The sequence below is a fragment of the Lithobates pipiens genome, unplaced genomic scaffold, assembly GCF_037356315.1.
Source record: "Lithobates pipiens isolate NorthernLeopardFrog02 unplaced genomic scaffold, aLitPip1_a1.2 Scaffold_13, whole genome shotgun sequence".
NCBI lineage: Eukaryota > Metazoa > Chordata > Amphibia > Anura > Ranidae > Lithobates > Lithobates pipiens.
In genome coordinates, this window is record NW_027507718.1 from 419,526,342 (window position 1) to 419,551,005 (window position 24,664).

The window sequence follows — 24,664 nt, forward strand, 5'->3', positions numbered from 1 at the left end:
TACAGATCTACCTGCACAACTGAGCTTGACATGTATGTAGGGATAGGCGCATGGCCCAGGATGCATAAATTCTGTGAATCATGGTCCTAGCGCAAGTCCCTGCGCACCTGTGTACATGGACCCCAATGCATGTCAATGCATTTCCATTCAATAATATAGGCTGCCTGCATGCAGCTCAGGGCTAGGACAGAAAGTAAACCAAGGGCTCCTCAAGCTGTACATGGCTGAGTGAATAAGCCCTTATGAAGCATACCAATAGCTGAAACTTTTAAAAACATCTTTAGATAAAAGAGGATAAAGTATGAGGTTAAATTAAGGCCAAGGTACCATTTTTAATGTACAGATGATATACACTTATTGCTTTATGCTTATGTATAGTCTCATCATTTGGACATAGCGGAATCATCTATTAAAATAATGGTGATATGAAAATGGGAGGATCTATATAGTCTGCCTGTGGGGGATATGTCTATAGATACATGGTGCTGTCTTTAGGCATGTGAGGACCTCCTATGCGTTTCTATATGGGGGTCACTTGCTTATCCTCTGCCTGGGCTTTTCTCAGTTTGTTTGTTGGTTGGTTCTGGTATGAATTTTCTTTTTACATATAAATAATTGTCCTTTTATGAGACTGGACTATCTGATATATAAGTTTTGGTGTGGATCCTGAAGAAGCAAACAAACTGCAAAATGCATCGACCTTAGAGGATATACATGGACAGTCATATTTGCAATGTGATGCATATTGGGACATTTTTTGTGTTAAGCGTTTGTTCTCTCTATGAGGCACATTTAGAGTCCCATTTTGCATATCTTCACCCTGCCTGTTAAATTCACCCTACGTTCCCTGGGAACCACTGTCACCAAGCAGAAATTGATAATAAGTCCAAAATGGTAAAGTTTTGACTGAAAAAAGCAGTACAGGGATTTTTAATTGAGATATTTGTTCCATCACCAAGTCTTAGTGGGGGTTCCCCTTAATTCGGAGAGACTTGCTCTCACTTCCTGTTGTGTTTTACAGACCAGAAAGTGAAGAGTAATCTCCCCAACAAGACACACAAAAAAATACCGACAGGGCTTTTAACCAATCCTTACCTTGCCTATTTAGCCAAAAAGTTTTTGATAAAGAAATATGTCAAGCAATGGTGTTTTCTTTGCCAATTATTACATGTATTTATATGCATGTACTACAGTGAAGAACTTAAAACATCTGAAGGGATTTAGGCTGCAAAGAGGCCAAATAATCAAACATAGTTACTACTAACTTGTAAATTAGCAAATTTAAAGAGCAACTCCACTTTTGTTGTGGAAAAAAAAAAAAAAAAAAAAAAAAAAAAAAAAAAAACAATCCCCTTGGGTGATCTATGCACATTGCAAGGATTTTAACAAACTTTGTTGCAGATTCCTACCTTCTGTTATTCTGAAGAAATCCCTGTGTGTTTGTCTGTGTCAAAGTGGGGAAGTGAATTTAATGGGAGTGATTTCATAATTATCAATAAGCTGCAGCACCTGCAGGGTACTAAAGAGGAAAGCTGCTGGGCCTGCATCCCTTTAGATGTGATTTCCTATTGGGAGTATCTCACCAAAAATGGTATTTTTGTTGCAGGGGATGCCTGAAATCTGACTTGTATCTCAGTGCAGAATTCTGGGAAAACTGGCGATCCAATCACACAAGCAGGAAATAATGTTTCTGGGGGGTGTTCTGTACACATTCTGTGTACAGAACACCTCCAGGTAGCCATATTGCATTTCTTTTTTTTTTTTCTTTTTTTTTTAAATTACGACTGCAGATTGAAAAGGAAAGGTCATTTTTAAAAACATTCAATTACAATATGACTTGTGTGTCAGGGCTGGGCTCAGCCCTTCCTTCTCTGAGCTGGCCACTCAGCTATTGGCCAATTACAAGCTACCCTCTCTCCACAGTGACTCACCTGTTGAAAATATCCTGCTTGTCAGTCTTGCCTACTTAAGCCATCAAGCTCAGAGGATCTCTTCCTTCGCCTTGGTCAACATCACAGAGACTATCTCCTGCGTTTCTGTTAGACTTGCTTGGCTGACATTCCTTCTGGCTCCAGATCCTGCTTGCTGTTCCCCTACGCTAATCCCTGACTTTATGGCTTTTCTGACTATCCGTTTTGGTTACCAAACTTTGGCTATGTTTTGACTACGTTTGTTCAATTTACTTTTATTATTAAACAACTGTGATTTAACTGTACTTCTGTCTCTGTCAGGAACCATGAATCAAACTGTGTCACAATTGTATACGCCATTATTTTTTCTTTGAGATTTGTTTTCCCCACAAAAGGGGAGTTTCCATTTAATAAGCAACTTTTAAAAGACGTGTTGTGTACCTTATGCATAATCTAGATGTATTTCTCTATTCATTGAACCCTGTGCTGACATGTGCTGAAGGATAAAGCGCCCACATCATCACCTGCATTTACTGTTACCAGATTGCAGACAAAGTCTGGCAATCTCTAGGAATGCTACAAGCTGGCTCAAAGCAATTGGGCCAAGTCCTGCTGGAAAACCAGTGAGCAGGCTCAGTTTGCACTGGCCTTTTCCCCACAATCACATTCATTAGTGCTTCTCCTGGCATAAATCAACAGAGAATTACAGTCAATTGGATTAGCACTCAATCCCTTTGTAAAAACCCTCCTGTTGACACATGTGAACATTGATTTGAATGAGAAACAGTCCAATCCAGTATGAAAAGTTACACAGCGAATGACAGCTCAGTCAGGCTCTGGTCTTGCAGGGCATGAACAATTCTGACTGACTGGCCTCTGCTTTGAAAATCATTTGCCCCAATGAACCCTGAGGGATGAGTTATGGCACATCATCTAAAATGATTTACTGCAAAAAAAGAATTGCTCTGCTTCTGGTATGTGACACTTCTACAGTTCTCTCCCTGCTGCCAGACTGGGTGGTTCCTAATATGTTCCAGATCAGGCACTGTACGTGCACTTTTTGTCAAAAAGGGTTTGCCCAAATAAAAGGAAAGCCAAAAAACAATCCACCCATCCTAAATGATGCCTGCTTGAGGAGGACAGTCAACTAGACAAATGTCTGAGGAGTAAATGTTATTTCAGCCATCCCAAACAACTAGCCACATCAGATTTGCATCCCAAACCACAATAGTATAAAATGTAAAAAAAATATTTGTTTAAGGGTGACTTTATGTAAAGAATGCAAGATATAGAACCTCCCTCAGATATTTTCTGAGCCACACAGATTAGGTGTATAAATGGAAGTCTTTTATTTCTGCTTTTATTCCATTTTTAATATCTTCAGGAAACATGTTATAAGCAAAGTTCATAGGTGTGTGCCCTTGGTGAAAGTAAATAAAAACTACACCTAATGCATTGGCAGATCTAAATCCTCAGTCAATGGCACTGGTAAAAAATTAACATAACAGGTAGTATTTGATAGGCATCCTGGCAAAAGTTTTGAACCGAGTAAATGAATGTATATTGGTTACAGTGTTGCTCATCACTGCTTGTATGCATAAGGCCCTTTCACATGGGCGGACCGATCAGGTCTGCCTGTCAGTTTTTCAGACAGACACGATCGGACCATGCATTGCCCTTTATGGCACGGCAGGTGTGAACGGATGTGTGTTCGCTCACACCCGCCGACATCTGATCTGATTCTGCCCACGAAGAACAAACAGATGGGGATCCATTCCCCATCTGATTGGCAGATCGGATGGCAGTCAGGTGTAAACAGACAGGTGCTTAATTTACATCTGACCGCCCATAGAAGAGAACAGGCTCTGTCTATGTCTGCTCTGCATAACCCCCTCCATGCCGACGTACACAAATATGCGTTCATGGCTTGAAGGGGTTATACCGTGGTGATGCTTGCAGCGATAGCAACTGTGATAACAACTGATGTGGCTAAAGGCTCCCCTCCTGGCTGCTCTTCCCAGGTCTCTGGTCCCACCGGTAGACCTGAGCCACCATTTGTCACATGCGCCGCCTAGGCTGAGACCCACACGAAGCCGGATTCGGCTCCGATCGGATCCAATGTAAAATCCCGGAAGCAACGTCAATCGATCAGCTGCCAAAGACAGTATTTAGAATTTTTTTGTTAAAAGCACCCCTTCCCTGCAAGCTCGTGCAGCAAAGAAAAACACGTCCGCAAATGTAAGTGTTGTTCAAATCACACATGTGAGGTTTCGCCACGATCGCCAGAGTGAGAGCAATAATTCTAGAAAAAGACAGTAAAGAGCCACTATTTTTAATGGGCTTTACCATCGTTTCAGCTGCACTATTTGGCCACTAGAGGGGTTAAAACCTACAGCGGCGCTTTGCCAGGTGTTTGGCGGCGCTGCCCATTGATTTCAATGGGCAGGGGCGCTTTAGGAGCGGTGTATACACCACTCCTACAATGCTGCAAAGAGGCGGCTTGCAGGAATCTTTTTAGCATCCTGCCAGCACACCGCTCCAGTGTAAAAGCACTCAGGCTTTCACACTGAAGTGAGAGGAGAGGCTCTTTACAGGTGCTATGCAGGCGCTATAGCGCCTGTAAAGTGCCTCCGTGTGAAAGCAGCCTTAACTCTAACATGGTAACCATGTCGATTTTTAAGTACTGTAGTTTATTGCCATTCCACAAGTGTGTGCAATTTCAATTCATAACATGTTAGGTAGCTATTTATTCTGCGTTAAATCATCTTTCACATTGTACAAAAAAAAATTGGGCTAACGTTACTGTTTTTTTTTTTTTAATTCCTGAAAGTGTCTTTTTTCCCCCAAGAAATCGTGTTTGAAAGACTGCTGTGCAAATACTGCGTGACATAAAAAATTTGCAACGATCGCCATTTTATTCTCTAGGGTCCCTGCTAAATACATATACATATATATATATATATATATATATATATATATATATATATATATATATATATGGTTTCTAATTTAATGCTAGTCATTTTCTAGCAAAAAAAAATATGGATTTTAACTTTTTAAGCCCTTTCATATGTGGAGGTTAAAAATCTTCCTCCATATGTAAAGAGTACCTCCTTGTTAGTGTTATTTCGTCAACTAAAATATTTTCATTGACTAAATGAACACTATTTTCATCGACTAAAATACGACTAAAATGAAAACAATTCAGATGACTAAGATACAAAACTAAAATGGCATTTTAGTCAAAAGACTAGAATTAATTCAAAATGTGATGTCAAAATTAACACTACAGTACCAGATAAGGATAAGTAGGGGGCATCCATTAAACCAATGAAGGAAAAAAAAATAGGAAAAAAGCCTTTCTTTTTTTTTCTTAAAGGGTAACACCACTTTCTTGAGAAAAATAAATAATAATAATAATAAGAAGAATAATAATATGGCGTATACAATTGCGACACAAGTCATTCTGTAACTGAATGTTACTAAAAATTACCTTTCCTTTTCAATCTGCAGCCACTGTAATTTTCTGAAAATGTACGTGTGTGTACTGACCACCCCCCTGAAACAATTTCCTGCTTGTGTGATTAGCTCACCAATTTTCCCAGAAGTCTGCCTAAAATACAATCAGATTTCAGGCATCCCCTGCAACAAAAATGTAATTTTTGGTGAGATGCTCCCAATAACAGATGCTCCCAGGAACAAGTCTAAAGGAATGCAGGCCCAGCAGCTTCTTCAGTAGTGCTCTTCAGCTGCACAGCTGACTGCCAACTATGAAACCACTCCGATTAGACCCACTCAGCACAGATGAACAAACAGTGATTACTTCAGAATAACAGAAAGGTAGGAATCTGCAACAACAGTTCTAATCCTTGCAATGTACATAGATCACCCATAGGGAGTTACCCTTTACCCAGTGGAGTTACCCTTTATTTTTTAATATTGGTAAAATATTTGGATAATACGTGCAATAACATTACAGCCAATAGAAGTTACATTTTTTTCTGTTTTTTTTATATTTTAAAGTTGGACTTCTGTTTCTCACAAAACAATATTTTTGATGGTTTATGAAACCTGGTTTTATTTATAAAGACGTTTTATATCGTAACGGATAAATCTGTGTCTGTAGTGCATGTTCAAACCTTAATACCATAAATAACATGTTGTTAGATTTTTACTCCAGAAGTATATAATGAGTTTGCCAATTCTAGAGAAATGTTCAAATAATGCATTACAATTTAACTAAACCCATTAGAATTTAGTCCACTAAAATGTAGGAGATTTTAGTTGACTAAAACTAAAATGGCATTTTAGTCAAAAGGCTATGACTAAAACTAAATTGAAATTTGACGTCAAAATTAACAATGCTCCTTGTCATTTTTGAAAGACCTCTAAGTGAATAACTCTGCACCAAGTTCACTATATAGACCACTTATATATTTAAAAAAGAGAATAAATTCTGTTCTTCTAATCTTTCCTCACAGCTGAGCTCCTCCATACCCCTTATCAGTTTGGTTGCCCTTCTCTGCCCTTTCTCCAGTTCCCCGATATCCTTTTTTTGTGAACTGGTGCCCAAAACTGAACTGAATATTCCACATGAGGACTTACTAATGATTTTTACAGGGGCAAAATTATCTCTCTCTCTGGAGTCTACTTTTATTACAAAAGATATATGCACACAAAGTGCATTAAAACATCCAATGCATGCATTGTACATGCATTACAATACCGAAGGTACCCGCTCTTCAATGTGCATGAAAAGGATATGTACGATTACAGGTATTTCAAAGGTTAAAAGTGTGAGATTAAACAAAACAAAAACAAGGGATTTAAAAGTGACTAGACAGGTTTAAGGGGGATTAAAACTACAGAAATAGCGTACTCTCTTTCAGTCTTTATTCCTTATTTTAATGGTAATTAAAAAAAAAAAGTTCATGCGTACATACCCTTAAAGTAAACCTGTCACAAGGGAAACAAAAGCTGCCATTACTAACCCTTTTCTTCTGAAAAATGCAAGTTGGCTAGATGCCAATGCAGATTAAGACTTTACTCTTTCCTAATTGTAAGACAACCCAAAGTGATGCAGCCAAAGGGTGAAGATCATGTGAAACACAGGCATTTTCAGATGGATGTCAGCAATTCCAGCACCTGTATTTTTTTTTTTAATAATAGTAGCAACAAGGATTTGCAGGGAAAAAAAAATCTGAGGATTCAGCCGAGTCTACCATCACTGAAACTGAAACGCAACTGCAACTGAAAATTAGACCAACCCCCTACCTCAATTATGACCACCATCAACAAGATAGTTTGCCACTGGTAGCTGATAGGAGCTGATGTTCCCCAGCATGACCAAGCCATGCATTACAGGGCCGAGATTCCACCACAAATGCCACCATCCCAGTGGCATCAAAGAGCGCTGACCCAATGGGGAAAGGTAGGATAAAGCCGCATGCGGTAGGAGGCAAGAGTATCGGTCTTGCCAAGCTTGATGGTAGTGGCACATTATGACCAGTAACTTCCAGGCTTATATAAAGTTTCCAGCAGCACCAGAGGGGATGCTTACTCGGCCCAATACAACGCCTGTCTTCATCCCCAAACCAGCAGAAGTGGCTTCATGTCTACAGATTTAGGCAGCGAGACTTCCTATAAGCCTTCTATGGGGGGGGGGGGGGGGCAATCGCCGAAGGAGGAGGAGCCAGGAGCGACGTTGGGGGACAACAAAAGAAAAGGATTGGGGCTGCTCAGTGCAAAATCATTACACAGAGCAGGCAAGTATGACACGTTTATTATTTTAATTAAAAGAACAGCTTTACAATCACTTTAATCCTTCAATATTTTATTCAATAAGGAAAAAAATATTTCCTTATTGCCATTTACATTTCCTATCCAATGCTTTACTTTCCTATATGTAAAAAAAGAAATAAATCTTTCATAAATTGGGAATTAAATCGCACGTCTGTAATTTCATATACAATTGTGATTACATTCAGTTACGTTATACTCACATTTCTTAGCTTCCGGTTGCAGTCTGAAATCCTGTGAAGAAAAGGAATGTGCTATTAGACAGATTGCATTCACTGATACAGTGTATGAAAAAGCTGCTGGTATGGAGTGTACGTTCCAAGGCATGATCCTCATTACTTCCCATCTCTTAGCCACAAAAGACAATCTGTCAGCTACTCGTAAAGGAATCAGCCCCTCTATAAAGGCATAGGTTCAGCACTGATGAGCGCCATCTCTTTCCCACTAAAAGTTCTGCTTTACCAAGTCAAAATCAGTTACTTGCAATGATGGCATTTAAAAAAAAATACATCTAACGATATATTCATGAGTACGGAGCTACATTTAAGCATATCTAAACCCAACAGCAAAAATATACTACATTGTAGTGAAGCAGTCTTTCAAATTGAAGGCTGAATTTGTTGTAGTTTATTTTAATTTTATTTTTTTACTTTATTTCTACCTGTTGATCCTGCCAGTAACACACCCTGTCTTAGGTTGACAAAGCTCACAGTACTGTGTTTATGGAGAAAGAGAAGCACTGTCCCCCCAGGACACAAAGTGTGTTAGGACTACAGAGCACCCCACTTTCCCCATTCATAACATGGGGGGGTGTTTTGCAGCCCTAATACGCTTCCCGCTAACTTTGTTTGCAATAAAGTTAAGCCTTGTACACACGATGAGAATATCCGATGAATAATCGCTGTTTTTTTGGAGGGTTTTTTCATGCCAGTCTCAAAAACAAGGTTACGCAACTTGAGAAAATTCCTGTACAACTGAATACAAGAACTTCAGAAGTGATGTAATGTATAGTATTGTAGCGTACAGCATGCATGGTCTTGCTCTTCCAATTTTTTGTACTGATTAAACAAAAATCATACGATCGGATATCGGACAAGAAACATTTTTTTGTGTTTGTTCTTTCAGATAACTTCGGATGGACAATCGTGATTGGCCCTCGAAAGCTGTGTACTAACGATCAGATCATATGATCGCTTTAAAAACTTTTTCGCCTGATTTTCTGATCGTGTGTACTAGGCATTACAGACTGCCCAAGACAAGGACAGCACTGTATTTTTCTGCCCTTCTAGAACAGATTAAACAAAATTCTTTCAATGTTTTATTACTGGACCAAGGAAAAGCAAACAAGAGATGTTCATTGTTAGTGTTCGGCTGTAAAGATAGGCAAGCTAAAATATTATAAAGATATCATACAAATACGTAAATATCCTCTTACAAGCAACTATGCAACAAAGGGACTTAAACAGAATTCATTCCTTATTTTGGAGAGACTTAAGCCCCATACACACTATCAGATTTTCTGCTGGTTTTTGTCGTCTGATTTACCAAAACCATGTAGTGCAAGGGCCTGCCTGATTGCATACAAATTGAAACTCCTAAGGTTTGACCTCATATTATATGGTTTTGGTAAATCTGAAGGAAAAACTCAGAAGAAAATCTGATAGTGTGTATGGGGCTTTATTGGTCATTCTTCCAACAAAAGTCCCTTAGCAGTTTATCAGAAAGTATGCAGCCAGGAGAGATGTCTTTCACCCTCAATATTTTTATTAAGCATAATTCTTTTTTTGCAGCAATCACCCACCTTACTGTTCTATTCGAAGTGTCCTGCAGATCTCCTGGGTCAAACAGCTGGGATTCTTTTAGGCCAAGTTCTTTACAGCCTCGTAAAAATAATGCCACATTATCCTGCAATGATAAAATGGACAGATATAAAATAAAGATTAAAAAACATCACATGTATGATATAAAATAAACCAGCAATGTGAAGTCCTAGAAGCCAGGAAAGCAATGTACCTAAAAACATACAGTGGACCTAAATAGAACAATGTCATATAATTATAAAAGCAGAATTTTTTTGCAAAGTATGGGAATGTATTAAAATTGTCTTCATTTACTGGTATCTGTGTGCCCATTGGGGAGATATGTCTATATAAGGTAGGGCTTCTTCACAGCAAGAGCTGTGAAAACATGTAATAGACTCTCTCAAGAACTAGTTCTGGCCAGCTTATGAGATTGATATAAAAAAGAGCTGGATGTGTTTGTTAGTAAATGCACAAAATATAACTGGATAATTACATTATGAATAATTACACCAGAGCTAGTTGATTCAGGGAATATCTGATTGCTTCCTGGGGGATCGGGAAGGCATTTTTTTGCCCCTGCTGGAGCAAACTGAATCATGCTTTATTGATGTTTTTTATCTTTCTCTACATCAACTCTCGGTATAGGATTGTGTATATGGAAGTTTTCTCTTTTTCCCTCTATTGGTTGAACTAGATGGACCCGTATCCAATCTGACTATGTCAGTACTGTGTGGTTACAGTCAGGAAGTAAGCAGAATCTCCCTAATAAGAACTTAACGTGCTCTTTTTTTTTACAGAGTGAAGAGAGAATAATTGAGTACTGTGATACTTCTTTTATTTATACTAAACAAATTTTCAGGACAAGCTTTCGGGGTGCATCCTCTTCAAGGTCCAAGCAGTATCCCAGCTTTAACAGAACAGGGGAGGCTCAATACTCCTGCCAGGTTCTTCTTGCCATCTTAACCTTCCTTTTTTAGGACCTCTGTCACTTCCTGTATGTTCCCAAGCACAGGAAGTGATGGCAGATCTCTCTAGTGGGGGACAGAAACCAATCACATTCTAATCTTTCTTCATTCTACCTAATGTGATTGTAGCCGTATTAGTGCAATTATGACAGAGAAAATTGAGTACTGTCCGTGATACATTTTTTATTTGCACTACCATACAATTTTTCAGGACAAGCTTTCGGGTATGTCCCCTTCTTCAAGGTCCAAGCAGTACTGATTTACAAATTTTTAAGCAGAATGTAAAAAACAAACAAAAAAAAAAAAAAACACATCTGAGGGTAAGGAGAGGAAAAAAACACATACAAATCAATGGCAATAAAGATAACAGCAGAGTTAGTGAGATAAGACAGAGGGAAAGCTATGAAAAGGGGGGGGGTGCTAATCACAGAGGGGATTGTATACTACTAGTACCCCCCCCCCTCCATTCCATAGCTCTTCCTCTGTCTTATCTCACTAACTCTGCTGTTATCTTTATTGCCATTGATTTGTATGCGTTTTTTTTTTTTTGTTGTTTTTACATTCTGCTTAAAAATGTGTAAATCAGTACTGCTTGGACCGTGAAGAAGGGGACATACCCCGAAAGCCTGTCCTGAAAAATTGTATATTAGTGCAAATAAAAAAAAAGTATCACGGACAATACTCAATCTTCATTCTACCTAAAATAACTTGTCTAGAGTTTTACTTTAATCTTCTAAAATTTGTTTATGAATTTTGCTGCATTTACAATTAAGGGATTTTCTTCAAATAGCTAAAATAAGAAAGCACGAAACGGTTTATACACATTAAATGGCTTATTTTTTCTTTATTTTCTAAACAGTGTAAGAAGCTTATAGGTTTATGTAACAGGCCTAGGAAGAGCTGAACAGAAACATCTAGTAAATACAAGTCATAGTCAAGTTATAAGCAGATGAACATTTCCAATAAGAAATTCACCTGACAGATTTGGGTCTAACAAACGTACTCCGCAGGAGAAAAAAAAGATGTGCAACTTTCCCTAGATAACTCAAACTGAGTACCAGTGAATTACATGAATCTCTAATATAGTTCCCAATCAAACAAAACCTGTGTTTGTATTTTATTTTATTGTGAATAGTCTTGAGGGATTAGAACCCCTGTCAGATTTTTATAGCTGTCTGTTTTCCCATTAGCAAGATTTACCCTTTTTTTTGTCCTGGAGACCAAGGGACTATAAGTGGGGGAAAATCCAAAATTGTAATGTGTTGCCAGAACAGGAACAAAGGGGAAATCTTTCAATAAGTCCTGGTTGTCATGTTGATCAAAATAATTCATTCAATGTTTGGAACAAGTTTGCAGATGAGGAGCTGACTTCGCTCTGACTAATCTGCATCACACAAACAGAGCAAAATGTCACAGATCAAAAGTATCTTAAAAATACACTTTATTCACTAGGCTGATCCATACTGATCCCCACCTTGGATCCTTTCTCTCAGTGATGTGTTCTACCCATTAAGAGCGTAATTATATATATATATATATATATTTATTTATATTATTGCCATGTCCCTGGTAGATGTATTTGCAATAAAATTGCACTGTCATTGCAATTGCTCATTAAGTTTCATTAACACAGGTCCCAGAAGACAGCAGGGACCACTCAGAATATATATATGCACACACACACACACACACACACACACATATATACATTATGTACCCATTACTTCATAAGGGTGTCGCGGACCTTGGATGGATAGTTCGGTTAGATAACAGCTGTTCTGTACCATGGTAAGACAGTGACAAATAGATGATACATATAGAATATATTTCAGAATACAAAACAAAATGAAAAAAAAAAAAAAAAACGAGAACATATCTTACAAGATCAAACTTATCCTTCTCTCATGTCTATGTAAATATTTCTTCCACCCGAGCAAATATTTGATATGCCTACACCTTGGGGGTTGAGTGATTGTGCTGCTGGTGCCAAGATATGGATCACACAACTTGTCTGTTGAACAGTTACATCCCCTCCCCTGCACATGCACAACATTAAAGCTGGTCATGGATGCTAGGGGAAGATATGCATGCACAATGCTACATATTGTCTGCATTAGTAATTTCCCAGCATACACTGAATTATGTTATTCGCATAATCAGTATAAGTGTTGATGGGTAACTGCCAATCCCGACCTACATCAAACACCCCCTTTACCACCTTGTACATGGCCCTCCCCATGGCACAATACATGCTGGAAGTCGACCTGGTCTGTAAGTGGTAATCAGTTGTTAATTAAAAACAGTATTCAGAATGATAGTTTCTAAATTAAATAATAATATATCCATTCATTTCCTGTTAGCTTTGTTGTGAAACTTGAGTTCAGTTTAAAACATTTTGGTTACAAAGATGCATACTTTTAAGCACGCATGTCTGTGTCTAAGCAAGGGGGGAGCATGCAGACAGAATCAGCTTCATGTCTAAGAATTCCAGTAGAAATCTGTGAAAATGCTGAATATAGCTGGACCATGCCCTGTCCCAAGACAAGTTGACTGGCAATGTCTTCAGAGGTCTCTTGGTACCAACAGACATAAGGAATGCTAGCCCGTACAGTCTAAATCAGCTGGAGATCATGGTTTACATGCAGCTCGACACTGGGATTATTTTACAAAAGCATTAAAGCAAAAGCTGGCCATACACAATTTTCATTTTTAAAACATTCGTCAGATTTTCTCATAGTAAATGGTGACAAATCAACAATTGTTTTCAACCATGGTGAAAATAAAAATCAAAGCTGGAGGATGGAAAGTTTTTTCCTCCATCTAATCTGAACTAACAAAAATCCTAACTATTAATGTGGTCCTCAGTCAGGAAAAACATACTTATTGTAATGCGACCATGTTAGGAACAGTTTCATTTGTAATTAGAGCTTTTGTAATCACAAACAAATGTTCTTTTACATCAGGGGTCTACAAATGTTTCAAACAAAGGGCCACTTCACTGTCCTTCAAACTTTAGGGGAGGCCGGATTGTAACCAGTTGGGGTAGAAAAAGTCCAGGGCCCAGCATCAGTGAAAATAAACATGGCTTTAGACTTGGTGCTTAGTAGGAGTAGTGGTGCCGTATCATTGGTATTAGTGTAAGAAATTTTACCCCATCATCAGTATCAGTGGAAGAAACAGGGCCCCACTGTTAGTGTCAGTGGAAGGAATAGTGCCCCAAGAGCCAGATAAAGGCTAGGCAATGGCTGCACTCAGCCCTCGGGCTACACTTTGCACAACTGGATATGGAGAGATACAGATATATATTTACACACACGCGCTATTATATATACACATATACATGCACACACACATATACACACACACAGTGGATATAAAAAGACTACACACCCGTTAAAATGTCAGGTTTCTGTGATGTAAAAAAAGAGAAAGATAAATCATTTCAGAACTTTTTATACCTTTAATGTACCTATAAACTGTACAACTCAGTTGAACAACAAACTGAAATCATTTAGGTGGAGGGAATAAAAATAAAATAATATGGTTGCATAAGTGTGCACACTCTTAAACTAATACTTGTTGAAGCACCTTGTGATTTTATTACAGCACTCAGTATTTTTGGGTATGAGGCCATCACCATGGCACATCTTCACTTGGCAATATTTGCCCAATGTTCTTTGCAAAAACACTCCATATCTGTTAGATTGCGAGGGCATCTCCTGTGCACAGCCCTCTTCAGATCACCCCACAGATTTTCAATCAGATTCAGGTCTGGGATCTGGCTGGGCCATTCCAAAACTTTAAACTTCTTCTGGTGAAGCCATTTCTTTGTTGATTTGAATGTATGCTTTTGGTTGTTGTCATACTGAAAGATGAAGTTCCTCTTCATGTTCAGCTTTCTAGCAGAAGCCTGAAGGTTTTATACCAATAATGACTGGTATTTGGAACTGTTCATAATTTCATCTAACTTGACTAAGGCCCCTGTTCCAGTTGAAGAAAAACAGCCCCAAAACATGATGCTGCTGCCACCATGCTTCACTGTGGGTATGGTGTTCTTTTGGTGATGTGCAGTGTTGTTTTTTGCCTCAAACATATCTTTTGGAATTATGGCCAAAAAGTTCAACCTTGGTTTCATCAGACCATAACACATTTTCCCCAAATGCTTTTGGGAGACTTCAGGTATGTTTTTGCAATATTTAGCCGGGTTTGGATGTTTTTCTCGTCTTGCCACTCTATCCCACAGCCCAGACATATGAAGAATACGGGAGATTGTTGTCGCATGTACCACACAGCCAGTACTTGCCAGATATTCTTGCCACTCCTTTAATGTTGCTCTAGGCCTCTTGGCAGCCTCCCTGATCAGTTTTCTTCTCGTCTTTTCATCAATTTTGGAGGGATGTCCAGTTCTTGGTAATGTCACTGTTGTGCCATATTTTCTCCACTTGACTGTCTTCACTGTGTTCCATGGTACATCTAATGTCTTTTAAATTATTTTGTACACTTCTGACCGATACCTTTTAGCAATGAATTCCCTTGCTTTGGAAGCTCTCTGTGGACCATGGCTTTTGCTGTAGGATGTGACTAAGAAAATGTCCGGAAAGACCTAATAGAACAGCTGAACTTTATTTGGGGTTAATCAGAGGCACTTTAAATGATGGCAGGCATGTACTGACTCCTATTAACATGAGTTTGAATGTGATTGCATAATTCCGAACACAGCTACATCCCCAGTTATAAAAGGGTGTGCATATGAAATGCTAACTATGTATTGCCAGCTAAAGAGTTGCACTTTGCTGTAAGTCCCATTGTATATCAAAACTAACAATTCAACAACTCAAAGTACCACTCAACCCAAGGTCTTGCCCCACATCACCCGATTCTACATAAATGTTCCAATGATATTCAGTACTTGAACCAATACCTGTTCAATGCATATATAACTTGACTTGTCTGTCTTGGCCTATGATATACAGAAGAAACTAAGTAGCAGAAGAAAAGAAAAAAAAAAAAAAAGTGTTGACGTAACTCATCTACTCTGGTTTTTCTTTTCTATTAACTTTTCTGTTTTGTCCTGAATGATACCCCCTTTGGCTTAATCTAAAGTAAAATATTTTCACATTCCTCATTGTTTAGAAAAATGGCATTCCAGATGCCATCTTCCCATCTTTTACATTCTTTCTATATGAAGATTAACTAAACATTGCCATGTAGACATGTGACAACAGCATGGGTGTTATGGGTCGAAATAAACTATCAAGCTGTCTAAATAGTGTTACTGTGAATCAAAATTCTTGCACTGATGTGTTATGAAAATTACTGACCCACCAACATCCACATAATCCAGATGCTTGTGATTTGCTCAAGGTGTAAGTGCAGCTATATATGGTAATGTTATAGTTTGTGCACAGAGTGCCAGGATTAAGATATTTCTAGAAGATGACAGTTCCAAGTCATTTGCACCAAGATGTATAAACATTACAAAGAATTTTAGAGGAAAATTGAAGATTAGAAGAACTCTGACACATTGCTCCTCAGGTTATTACGGGTTACTGGAGCCCTAAAGTTAACAACTTTCTGTTCTAGGAAGATGAAAGCAAATGTTTTAAATAGTTGTATGCTTTTCATGTTGTATGAATGTTCCCGAATTTGGCCAGGGATGTATTTGTCACTAGCTTTGCAGAGACCAAGAGCCACCTGTACCTTTACCCCTTACTCACTCTTAGGTTTCTGTAGGGCTGTCAGTACCGTCTATACCAGTGTTGCTACATTAATGGTCAACTGCAGGAAAATGAAAAGGAGGCCTATTGTAAGGATAGGTTTCTAATATTTCTGAAGTTGGGCTTTACAGTGATCCTAAATAATCATATGATATGACGGTGAATGACGGCAATTTACATGTAAACGCAGGGTCTGCAGGTGAGTCATCTGTACACAATAGGGCAGAGCTGGGCTGCATTAGTAGCAACACTTTACACTGAGATATTGGGAAACAGGCAAAGGACTAAAACCTCAAGGGACGAGGGAATTTAAACCAGGATAGTTGGCAAGTATGAGGTAGCTGCTTTGGGCCCCACAACAACGACCGGGCCCAGGGCAGCTGCCCCTTTTACCCAGCGTTAAAAACGGCCCTGGTTACAGAGATAAACTGGCAGGGCTGACTCTCCACTTGCGATTTTAGTTAAACACAGACAGAGAGCCCATAAAGGTAAAAGCTGGATTTCTGGCAGGAATATGTTTCTTTTATAGGCTTTGAGTCATTAGGCTTTATATAGTTCCTTGCAACTGTCACTAAACCAAACATTAGCCCTGGTTCACACTGGAGCATTTTGTCAAATCGCACATCAAATCGGCGGCAATTGCTGCCAATGGCACCATCCTAATCGGTGCCACGCCACATTTGTGGCACTGCACCGATTTCAAAAAGTCGTTTATGTACTACTTTTTGCGATTTCGGGCTGCAATTTACATTGACATCTGTGCAGAAACCTGCACAGATGTCTCTGAAATCACGGCCGAAATCGGGACTGACATGCAGGAGTGAAATTGTTCAGCTGAACTTGCACGGCTTCATTCCCGTTAGGTCTGTAAGAGAGTATATTTCCTCCAGTGACAGTTGCCAAGAACTAGAGTGCACACATGTATTTAAAGTGGATATATTTGCACGAATAACAGTTGCCAGGAACTAGAGCATGCATGTGTATTTAACCACTTGCCTACTGGGCACTTTCACCCTCTTCCTGCCCTGGCCAATTTTCAGCTTTCAGTGCCATCGCATTTTGAATGAAAATTGTACGGTCACTGCACCCAAATATATTTTTTATCATTATTTTTTAGATAGAGCTTTCTTTGGTGGTATTTAATCATCACTGATATTTTTTTTTTTTTTTGCTAAACAAACAAAAAGACAGAAAATGTTGAAAAAAAAAAAAAAAGTTTTAGTTTCGGTTATAAAATTTTGTAAATAAGTAATTTTTCTCCTCCACTGATGTGCGCTGATGAGGCAGCACTAATGGGGAGGCACCGATATGCAGCACTGGTGAGGAGGCACAGATATGCAGTACTGGTGAGGAAGCACCGATATGCAGCACTGGTGGGGAGACACTGATAGTTAGGACACCGATGATCAGTGTAGATGTCTCTTGTGTGGATTTGCCAATTATCGGCACTCCTCTTGCACTATCAGCATTAGAAGAGGATTGCCGATAACCGGCAAATCACATTTACACTGCGATCAGCTGATCACATTCTAAAGAGCTGCCGTGATTGGCTCTTTACCCAGATCACTGCTGATGTGCGCCGCACGCAGCATGGGCATGCAGGAAGAGAGAGCACGGAAGGGATGTCATATGACAGCCATCTGATAATGTGCGGCTGCGCTGTAGCCATCATTCCGCTATAGCACAGTCGTGAACAGGTTAAAGTGGATGGTAACCCAAGAATTACTCTATGGCCGCGTACACACGGGCGGACTGTTCGCCCAACTTTGTCCGCTGAACAGTGTTTCAGCGGACAGTCCGCTCGTGTGTGAGCTTCAGCGGACAGTCTGACGAACAAAGTTTTTCGGAATTTCCGTAAGACAGTCCGCTGAAACTTGGTTTTGTCCGTCCAAACTTGGTTTCAGCGGACAGTCCGCTCGTGTGTAGGCAAGTTGGACGGACTAAGTATCGCGCATACTCAGAAAGGGTTTAAACGGCCGAAGGTTGTATAGGACGTCGTTTTTCTAGTCCCGTCGTACGTGCCGTTCACGTCATCGCGCACGCTTTCAGCGGACTGTTCGTTCATCGTGTGTGGTCAAGTCCGTTCATGCAAATTTTGAGCGGACTGTTTCTCGGATTGGTTGACGAACAAAGTTGGGCGAACAGTCCGCCCGTGTGTACGCGGCCTTTGGATAATAAAACATTCATACAACTCAGAGTACTAAAACTGGAGCACACAGAATCTGGTGCAAGGGTGCATAGTAACCAATCAGCTTCTAGATTTTATTTTGAAAGATGAAATGAACAAGCTGAAGTTATAAGCCGATTGATCATGCGCAGCTGCACCAGATTCGGTGTTTTAGTAAATATGAGCCATAGTGTCCCTCAGCGACATTTTGGGTGAACTTTCACTAACATTCAATTTGAAATATTATGGCTGCTTTAAAAGTGGCTACCAGCAAATCAGGAAGCATGTCAACTAGAAGGCCTGTCCCTCTACCCCGTGAAGATGGGGAAATATATCATTGCTGGTATAGTGGTAAAATGCTGAGTTACTATGGTCTGAAAAAACACCAGCAGCATTTTTGCAATATGTTTTCATATGCTTTGAGCCCGAAGAAAACGCCATGATATGTAAAGCGTACTACCCTATAGTAACAAGATTACATTGCCCTAAACTGAAATTAGAATATGTGGGGTTACTTTCCAGCTAAGCCTGAAAAGATTTGCTGTCCATAGTTCACAAAAAAACTACTAAAGCTCAAGTCTAATAAACCGGTTTAATGTTTTGTTTAACACAGAGAAAAAAAGTTGGCTCCTACCAATAATGCGATTACCAGTTCTGGCTAGTTAGAGTCTATTGGCTTGAAATGAAAGCTAATTTGGCTTAATTTGACAGACTGATAAAAACAAGAGTTTAAAACACAATTAAAGGAATCCGCATTTATGTTAATAACTGAAATGTTTACAAGATTTTTTTTGTGCGCCTGCCAGTTGGCTGTGATCTATAAAATTTGAACCATCAGCTTCCGAGGAGGTTCTGATAAAAATGATGTTCAGTTGCTTTGCATTGCTCATGTGTTGAAGAAAGCAGCAGTCTATGCAGATCAGCAATTGTTCATCAGGGCTTTCACCCAAGATTTATCACTTTTTTTTTCCATTTTGATACATTTTATTGAAGATTTTAAACATAAAAGTTGTTACAAATTTACCCTCCTCAGAAATGATGATCATCAATCATGTCTGGAGGTGTCTCCCAGGTCTCAAACATCAGCTGATCAAAATTTCAAAGGTTCCTAAGGGACCCAAAAGGAGGAGGGAATGAAAGATTCCCTTGAGGTATAATATTTTTCAGATGAATATGTTGATAAGTGAAAGTAAAGAACCAAAGTAGAAGAAGGAAGTGAATTATAGAGGGTTCAGGAAAAGAGTGTTGGAGGTGGGTAAAGGTGGAATAGGTGTTTAGGTTTGAGGTTTGGTCCTTAACACGCTATCATAACGTCTTTGCCAAAGATTCAACAGGCTCAAAAATCAGGCGGGAGATAATTATCGATCCGGGGCCTCCAGAACTTTTTTAATTTAGAAATTAATCTATTGAGGATCACAGACATTTTCTCCTTGAGGATAAAACAATTCAGTTTCTGTTTCACTTTTTTCACAATTTTTGGGGACAACGACCACTATGCTTTTTAAAAAGAACCTGTTTGGCCCCTGATAAAAAAAATAGTAGACAAAAAATTGTTTATTTATACAAGATTCAGATTTAGCAGAGCTTTTCCTGGGTTTTTGGGATACCTTTCCCCAGAAGTATATAGACCAACTGATATAAGCCCGTCCAGGTATCTTCTAATTTTGGGGCAATCCCACCATATATGTAAATGAGTAACCAGGGTCCAGCGATTTAGCATATTTTTTCCTAGAATTCAATTAGAACAGTGTGTAAATCTTGGGTTAAGCTTAGTATAAAAAAAAATCTGAAAAATACTGCTTTTGAAACTATCGTATGATAATATGATCCTTGGTACATTGCTTTCGAAAGCTGATCACGGCAGTCAATTGGAAACTATCCGAGGGCGAGGGGACAAACACAAACTTTTCTCGTGTAATACCAGATCATATGATTTTAATTAAATCAGTACAGTTTTCAGCCAAAAAAAAAGAGAAAGACTATGCATTCTCAGAAATTAAAGAATATATTATAATACAACACATTACAATGCTTTTTAAAGATGTATTCTGTCTTACAAGAATTTTTGTAAGTTGAGCAACCTCTTTGTTTTCAATATGGGACTAGCATGCAACAAAAAGAAAAAATCATGTGTACGAGGCTTTAAAGTTGTGTGAATTTTGGATGAAAATACTGATACTCTAGTCTACATGTCTCTGCAGTATAACCAGCAATTGGTTGAATTTGTCTTTTAAAAATCAGAACAGTGGAGGTGCTAGTCATAGAAAACCAAAAATTTCACAAAGAGCTTACCGTATTTATCGGGGTATAACACGCACCGGCATATAAAACGCACCGGCGTATAACACGCACCCCAAGTTTAGGAGGGCATTTTAAGGAAAAAAGTTTTAGGAGGGAAGTTTAAGGAAAAAAAAAAACGTACATTTAAATGCCAGTCAATGCAGCCTTATCAGTGTGCATCTGAAGCCTTGTCCATCATTGCAGAATGATCAGTGTCATTTGCAGCTTTGCCCAGCGTTGTTTGCAGCTTTGCAGTGTCATTTGCAGCTTGGCCAGCGCCGTTTGCAGCCTTGCCCATGTTTAAATTTCCCGCCACCGAGACATACCAAGGGAGCGCCGCCGAAAAAGATCGAGCCGACTTGCTCGGCTCCGCTCGTAGTCCCGCCTCCCTGCTGTTTCTCTAGCGAGCGCTGCCGAAAAAGACCGAGCCGTCTGTACTGTGTATTCGGCTGGGCTCCGCTCGCAGTCCCGCCCAGTATGGGCGGGACTGCAAGCCGAGCCAAGCCGAGTACACAGTATAGTCGGCTCGGTTTTTTTCGCCAGCGCTCGCTAGAGAAACAGCAGGGAGGCGGGACTACGAGCGAAGCCGAGCAATCGGCTCTGTATTTTTCGGCGGCGCTCTTTTTTTTGCGGGCCGCTCGGTATTTTTGACTCTCAGACAGTGGGGATTGGCATATAACACGCACCCACGACTTTCCCCCGATTTTAAGGGGGAAAAAGTGTGTGTTATACGCCGATAAATACTGTATGTACATCCTTGTACATGTAACCAATGTACTTTCATTTTATTGTGCAATCAATAAACCGTTTTGACAAGAAAACCAAAGTTTTACTTTTCTAACCATATCAGAGCAAGAAATTTGCTGGTTGCAAAGGGCAACAGAACAACTTTCTTTCCTTCAGTATTTATGAATGAGGCCAAGGTCTTGAAAACAAGAACACATTATAAACACAAGAAATCACAATTAAGCTGATATCAGAACAGAAGGGAGCCTTTTATACTGCCTGGTACTTTTAGAAATCCAGGGTTTAAAACATAATAGATGTTGATAAATTGGTTACAGTGTGATTAAAAACTAAAACTATGCTACATGTCGCTTCTTAGCAGAGGATTTTTAATGCTTGGCTTTGTATTCTGTATGGCAAGATCCATGTCCCTGTAATACAGGTATAAGATGAAAAAAAAATAGGGTGAAAACATGTAGCACTAGAGTAATTCCCAACAGCTTTTAGCCTTAGGGCTCGTATTCGGCCCTGCCGCTATCACCCTAGTAACCATTGACACCGAGTAGTCTGGCCACCAGCATTCTAGTAATCGCCAAGAGCCACCAGTTAAAAAAATGTCCATCTCAGACGTTGTCTGCCCTTGACACAACCCTGTGTTTTGCCCCTCACCCTCCCTGTCGGATTGCTGCTGTACAAGGGACTGCAAGAAGCAGATCTTAAGACCAGTTCAAATACTTACAATAGCTATATATAAAACAACAATTCATGATTTAGTAAAGTGGTTGTAAACCTCAGACATGAAATATGAACAAAGCATATCTCTCTATAGCATATCCTTGCCTCAATTAAGAGCACTAAGTATCACTTGTTTGCAGCTTCCTTCTGCTATTCGCATGAGTCACTTCTGAAAAGTTTTCCGGACACTGAGGCCGCGTACACACGCGGGGACTGTTCGCCCAACTTTGTCCGCTGAACAGTGTTTCGGCAAACAGTCCGCTCGTGTGTGGGCTTTCAGCGGACAGTTTCAGCGAACAGTCCGCTGAACAAGGTTTTTCGGAAATTCCGAAAAACTGTCCGCTGAAACTTTGTTTCAGCGAACAGTCCCCTCGTGTGTAGGCTTGTTCGTCAAACTAAGTTCCGCGCATGCTCAGAAAGGATTTACACGCCGAAAGTTATAATGCAGTGTATAGGACGTCGGATTTTTCGTCCCGTCGTACGTGCCGTTCACGTCATCGCGCACGGTTTCAGCAAACTGTTCGTTCGTCGTGTGTGGCCATGTCCGTCCATGCTAATTTTGAGCGGACTGTTTGCCGAAACTGTTTGACGGACAAAGTTGGGCGAACAGTCCCCGCGTGTGTACGCGGCCTAAGAGAAAAAAAAAAAAGATGACAGGGGAGGGAGCTCCAGTTGATTGACAGCATCATAACTGTTCCTGTGCGCTGTGTGAAGGAAGGTGTTGCCTAATCATCCTGCAATGGGAACTCTGCTTTTTAAGGCTAAATTCCAATCTTTGATCCAGTAGCTAGGATCTACTTGATAAGCATACAGACATACAGACAGTCTCAAATTGTTCCAAAACATTCTCAATGTGGGGTCCAGAAAACACATCTATGATAAGTGCTCAGTAGATATTAACAACAGGTTCATATTCCACATCCAGCTGCTGTACACAGCATTAAGTGTGCTACCAATGAATAAAATAAAAACAATGCATCTCAGCAACTTTTAATAAACGAAGGGGCTGGGTGGTCTTGCTGCGCAATTTAAACTTCATTACACAGCGCTCTGAGAACGCATCAAATGAAAATGTTATCGCTGCTCCTTCCAAACAACAAATTCCTGGCTTACACATCTGCATGACGGATCTGCTGCCAGGGACAAAGGGCTTTTCATACAAGCCATGCTCTTTTATTCCCCTATTATCTGTGTACCAGGCACAAAGGATAAATCCACATTGAATAGACCTGGGTAATCTTTTTGGTGTTCGTGGGGTCAGGTTTATGTTTTAAACAGCCAACAGCCCTACCTGTAATGAGGGTTGTCTGAAATGAAATAAAAAAATACAACTTTAGAGACTACAAGAGCAAATTGAGCAATTATTGAAATTTGTCACCATTTCTGGCCTGGCAGTGCAGGCACTGTGGATCCCATTCATTATGCTGGGGCTGCAGGGAAAAGTATCTAGTCAGTTGTAATGGAGACTGTGTGACCTGTATATTCATGTGGTCAGGTGTGCAGACTGCACGGTTGATTATCCAAAACTGTTGGCACGGACTGACTTCCGGTGCACAAGACAGATCACAAAGTGCCTCTTTTTGCAGCAGTTTAGGGGGTTATTATTTGAAAGTAAAGAATACAAAATTGAGTACTGTGCAGCTTACCAGGTTTTTTTTTCCTTTTTTTTTTTCCATTTTATTTTTTTTAAGGCCCAGAACATTTTCTTGCCTGTTGATCTTGCTAGAATCCCAATGCCCTTGTAACTTCTTATCTAAACTGATATATCAAACTTATCAGCTTTCACACATTTCTTCTGTGAACTACAAAACAACTCCCCTATACAGTAAATTACAGCAATGCTCACTCTCTGCACCGTACTATGGTGGTTCAGTGTTGCCACCTTAGGACAGGAAGTTTTATATTGGCATGCAGAAAGAAATAGGAACCCTATTTAACAAGCAAGGTGGACTTTATTGGCACAACATGGGGCAGCTTATATGAAAAATATTAAATACTGTATTTTATTTCACTAACAATTAAAAAACGTGGATATAAAACAATTGCAACACAATCTGTACACATCGTAACCAATACAAACAGGTACCCCACCCAATAATGGAGATACACAGCCGATATGAAATGATGCTGAAAAGTGTATAAGTCAATGAGTTGCTGATAGACCTGGTGTTGTCTAATCGAGAGTGCCCTTCTTCCTTCCGTCCACCCCCCTCATTGGTGTGGATACACTTTATGGGTAGGGTATATCACCAATTAACCCTTGGGACTGCTGGACCCCCTTTATAGGGAACGGATGATCTAGGTTTTGCCCCTCTGTAGGAGTGCGCCGTATATGGTTTGGATACTGGACGGTCTGTGTCGCGCCTTTTTGTCTGTCTGGGTGTGGTCTTGGGAGGGGCTTCAGCTGTTCCCCTCCCCCCTTGAGGGGTTTGTGTGTCTGCCCCCAGGACTTTTTTTTTGCACATTTGTACACTTTTTATGTGTTATGAGGTTTCAGTGTGTTTGTTTTAGCCAATGGAAAGCTAAATAATAGGTGAAGGAGAGGCAAGAAATCGTGCAAGAA

At 39.7% G+C, this 24,664-nt stretch overlaps 1 protein-coding gene across 9 annotated transcripts in view; it reads right to left on the bottom strand.

Annotated features, from left to right (window-relative positions):
• The window catches only part of LIMCH1 (LIM and calponin homology domains 1), a 375,099-nt gene that overhangs the window by 129,441 nt on the left and 220,994 nt on the right, over positions 1-24,664 (bottom strand). For all 9 annotated transcript variants that reach the window (XM_077477572.1, XM_077477576.1, XM_077477575.1 and 6 more), the window contains 2 exons: positions 9,511-9,614; positions 7,913-7,943 (listed from right to left, as the gene is read on the bottom strand). In XM_077477572.1, the coding sequence (XP_077333698.1) occupies positions 7,913-7,943; positions 9,511-9,614 (135 nt within the window). The remainder of the gene's footprint in view (positions 1-7,912; positions 7,944-9,510; positions 9,615-24,664) is intronic.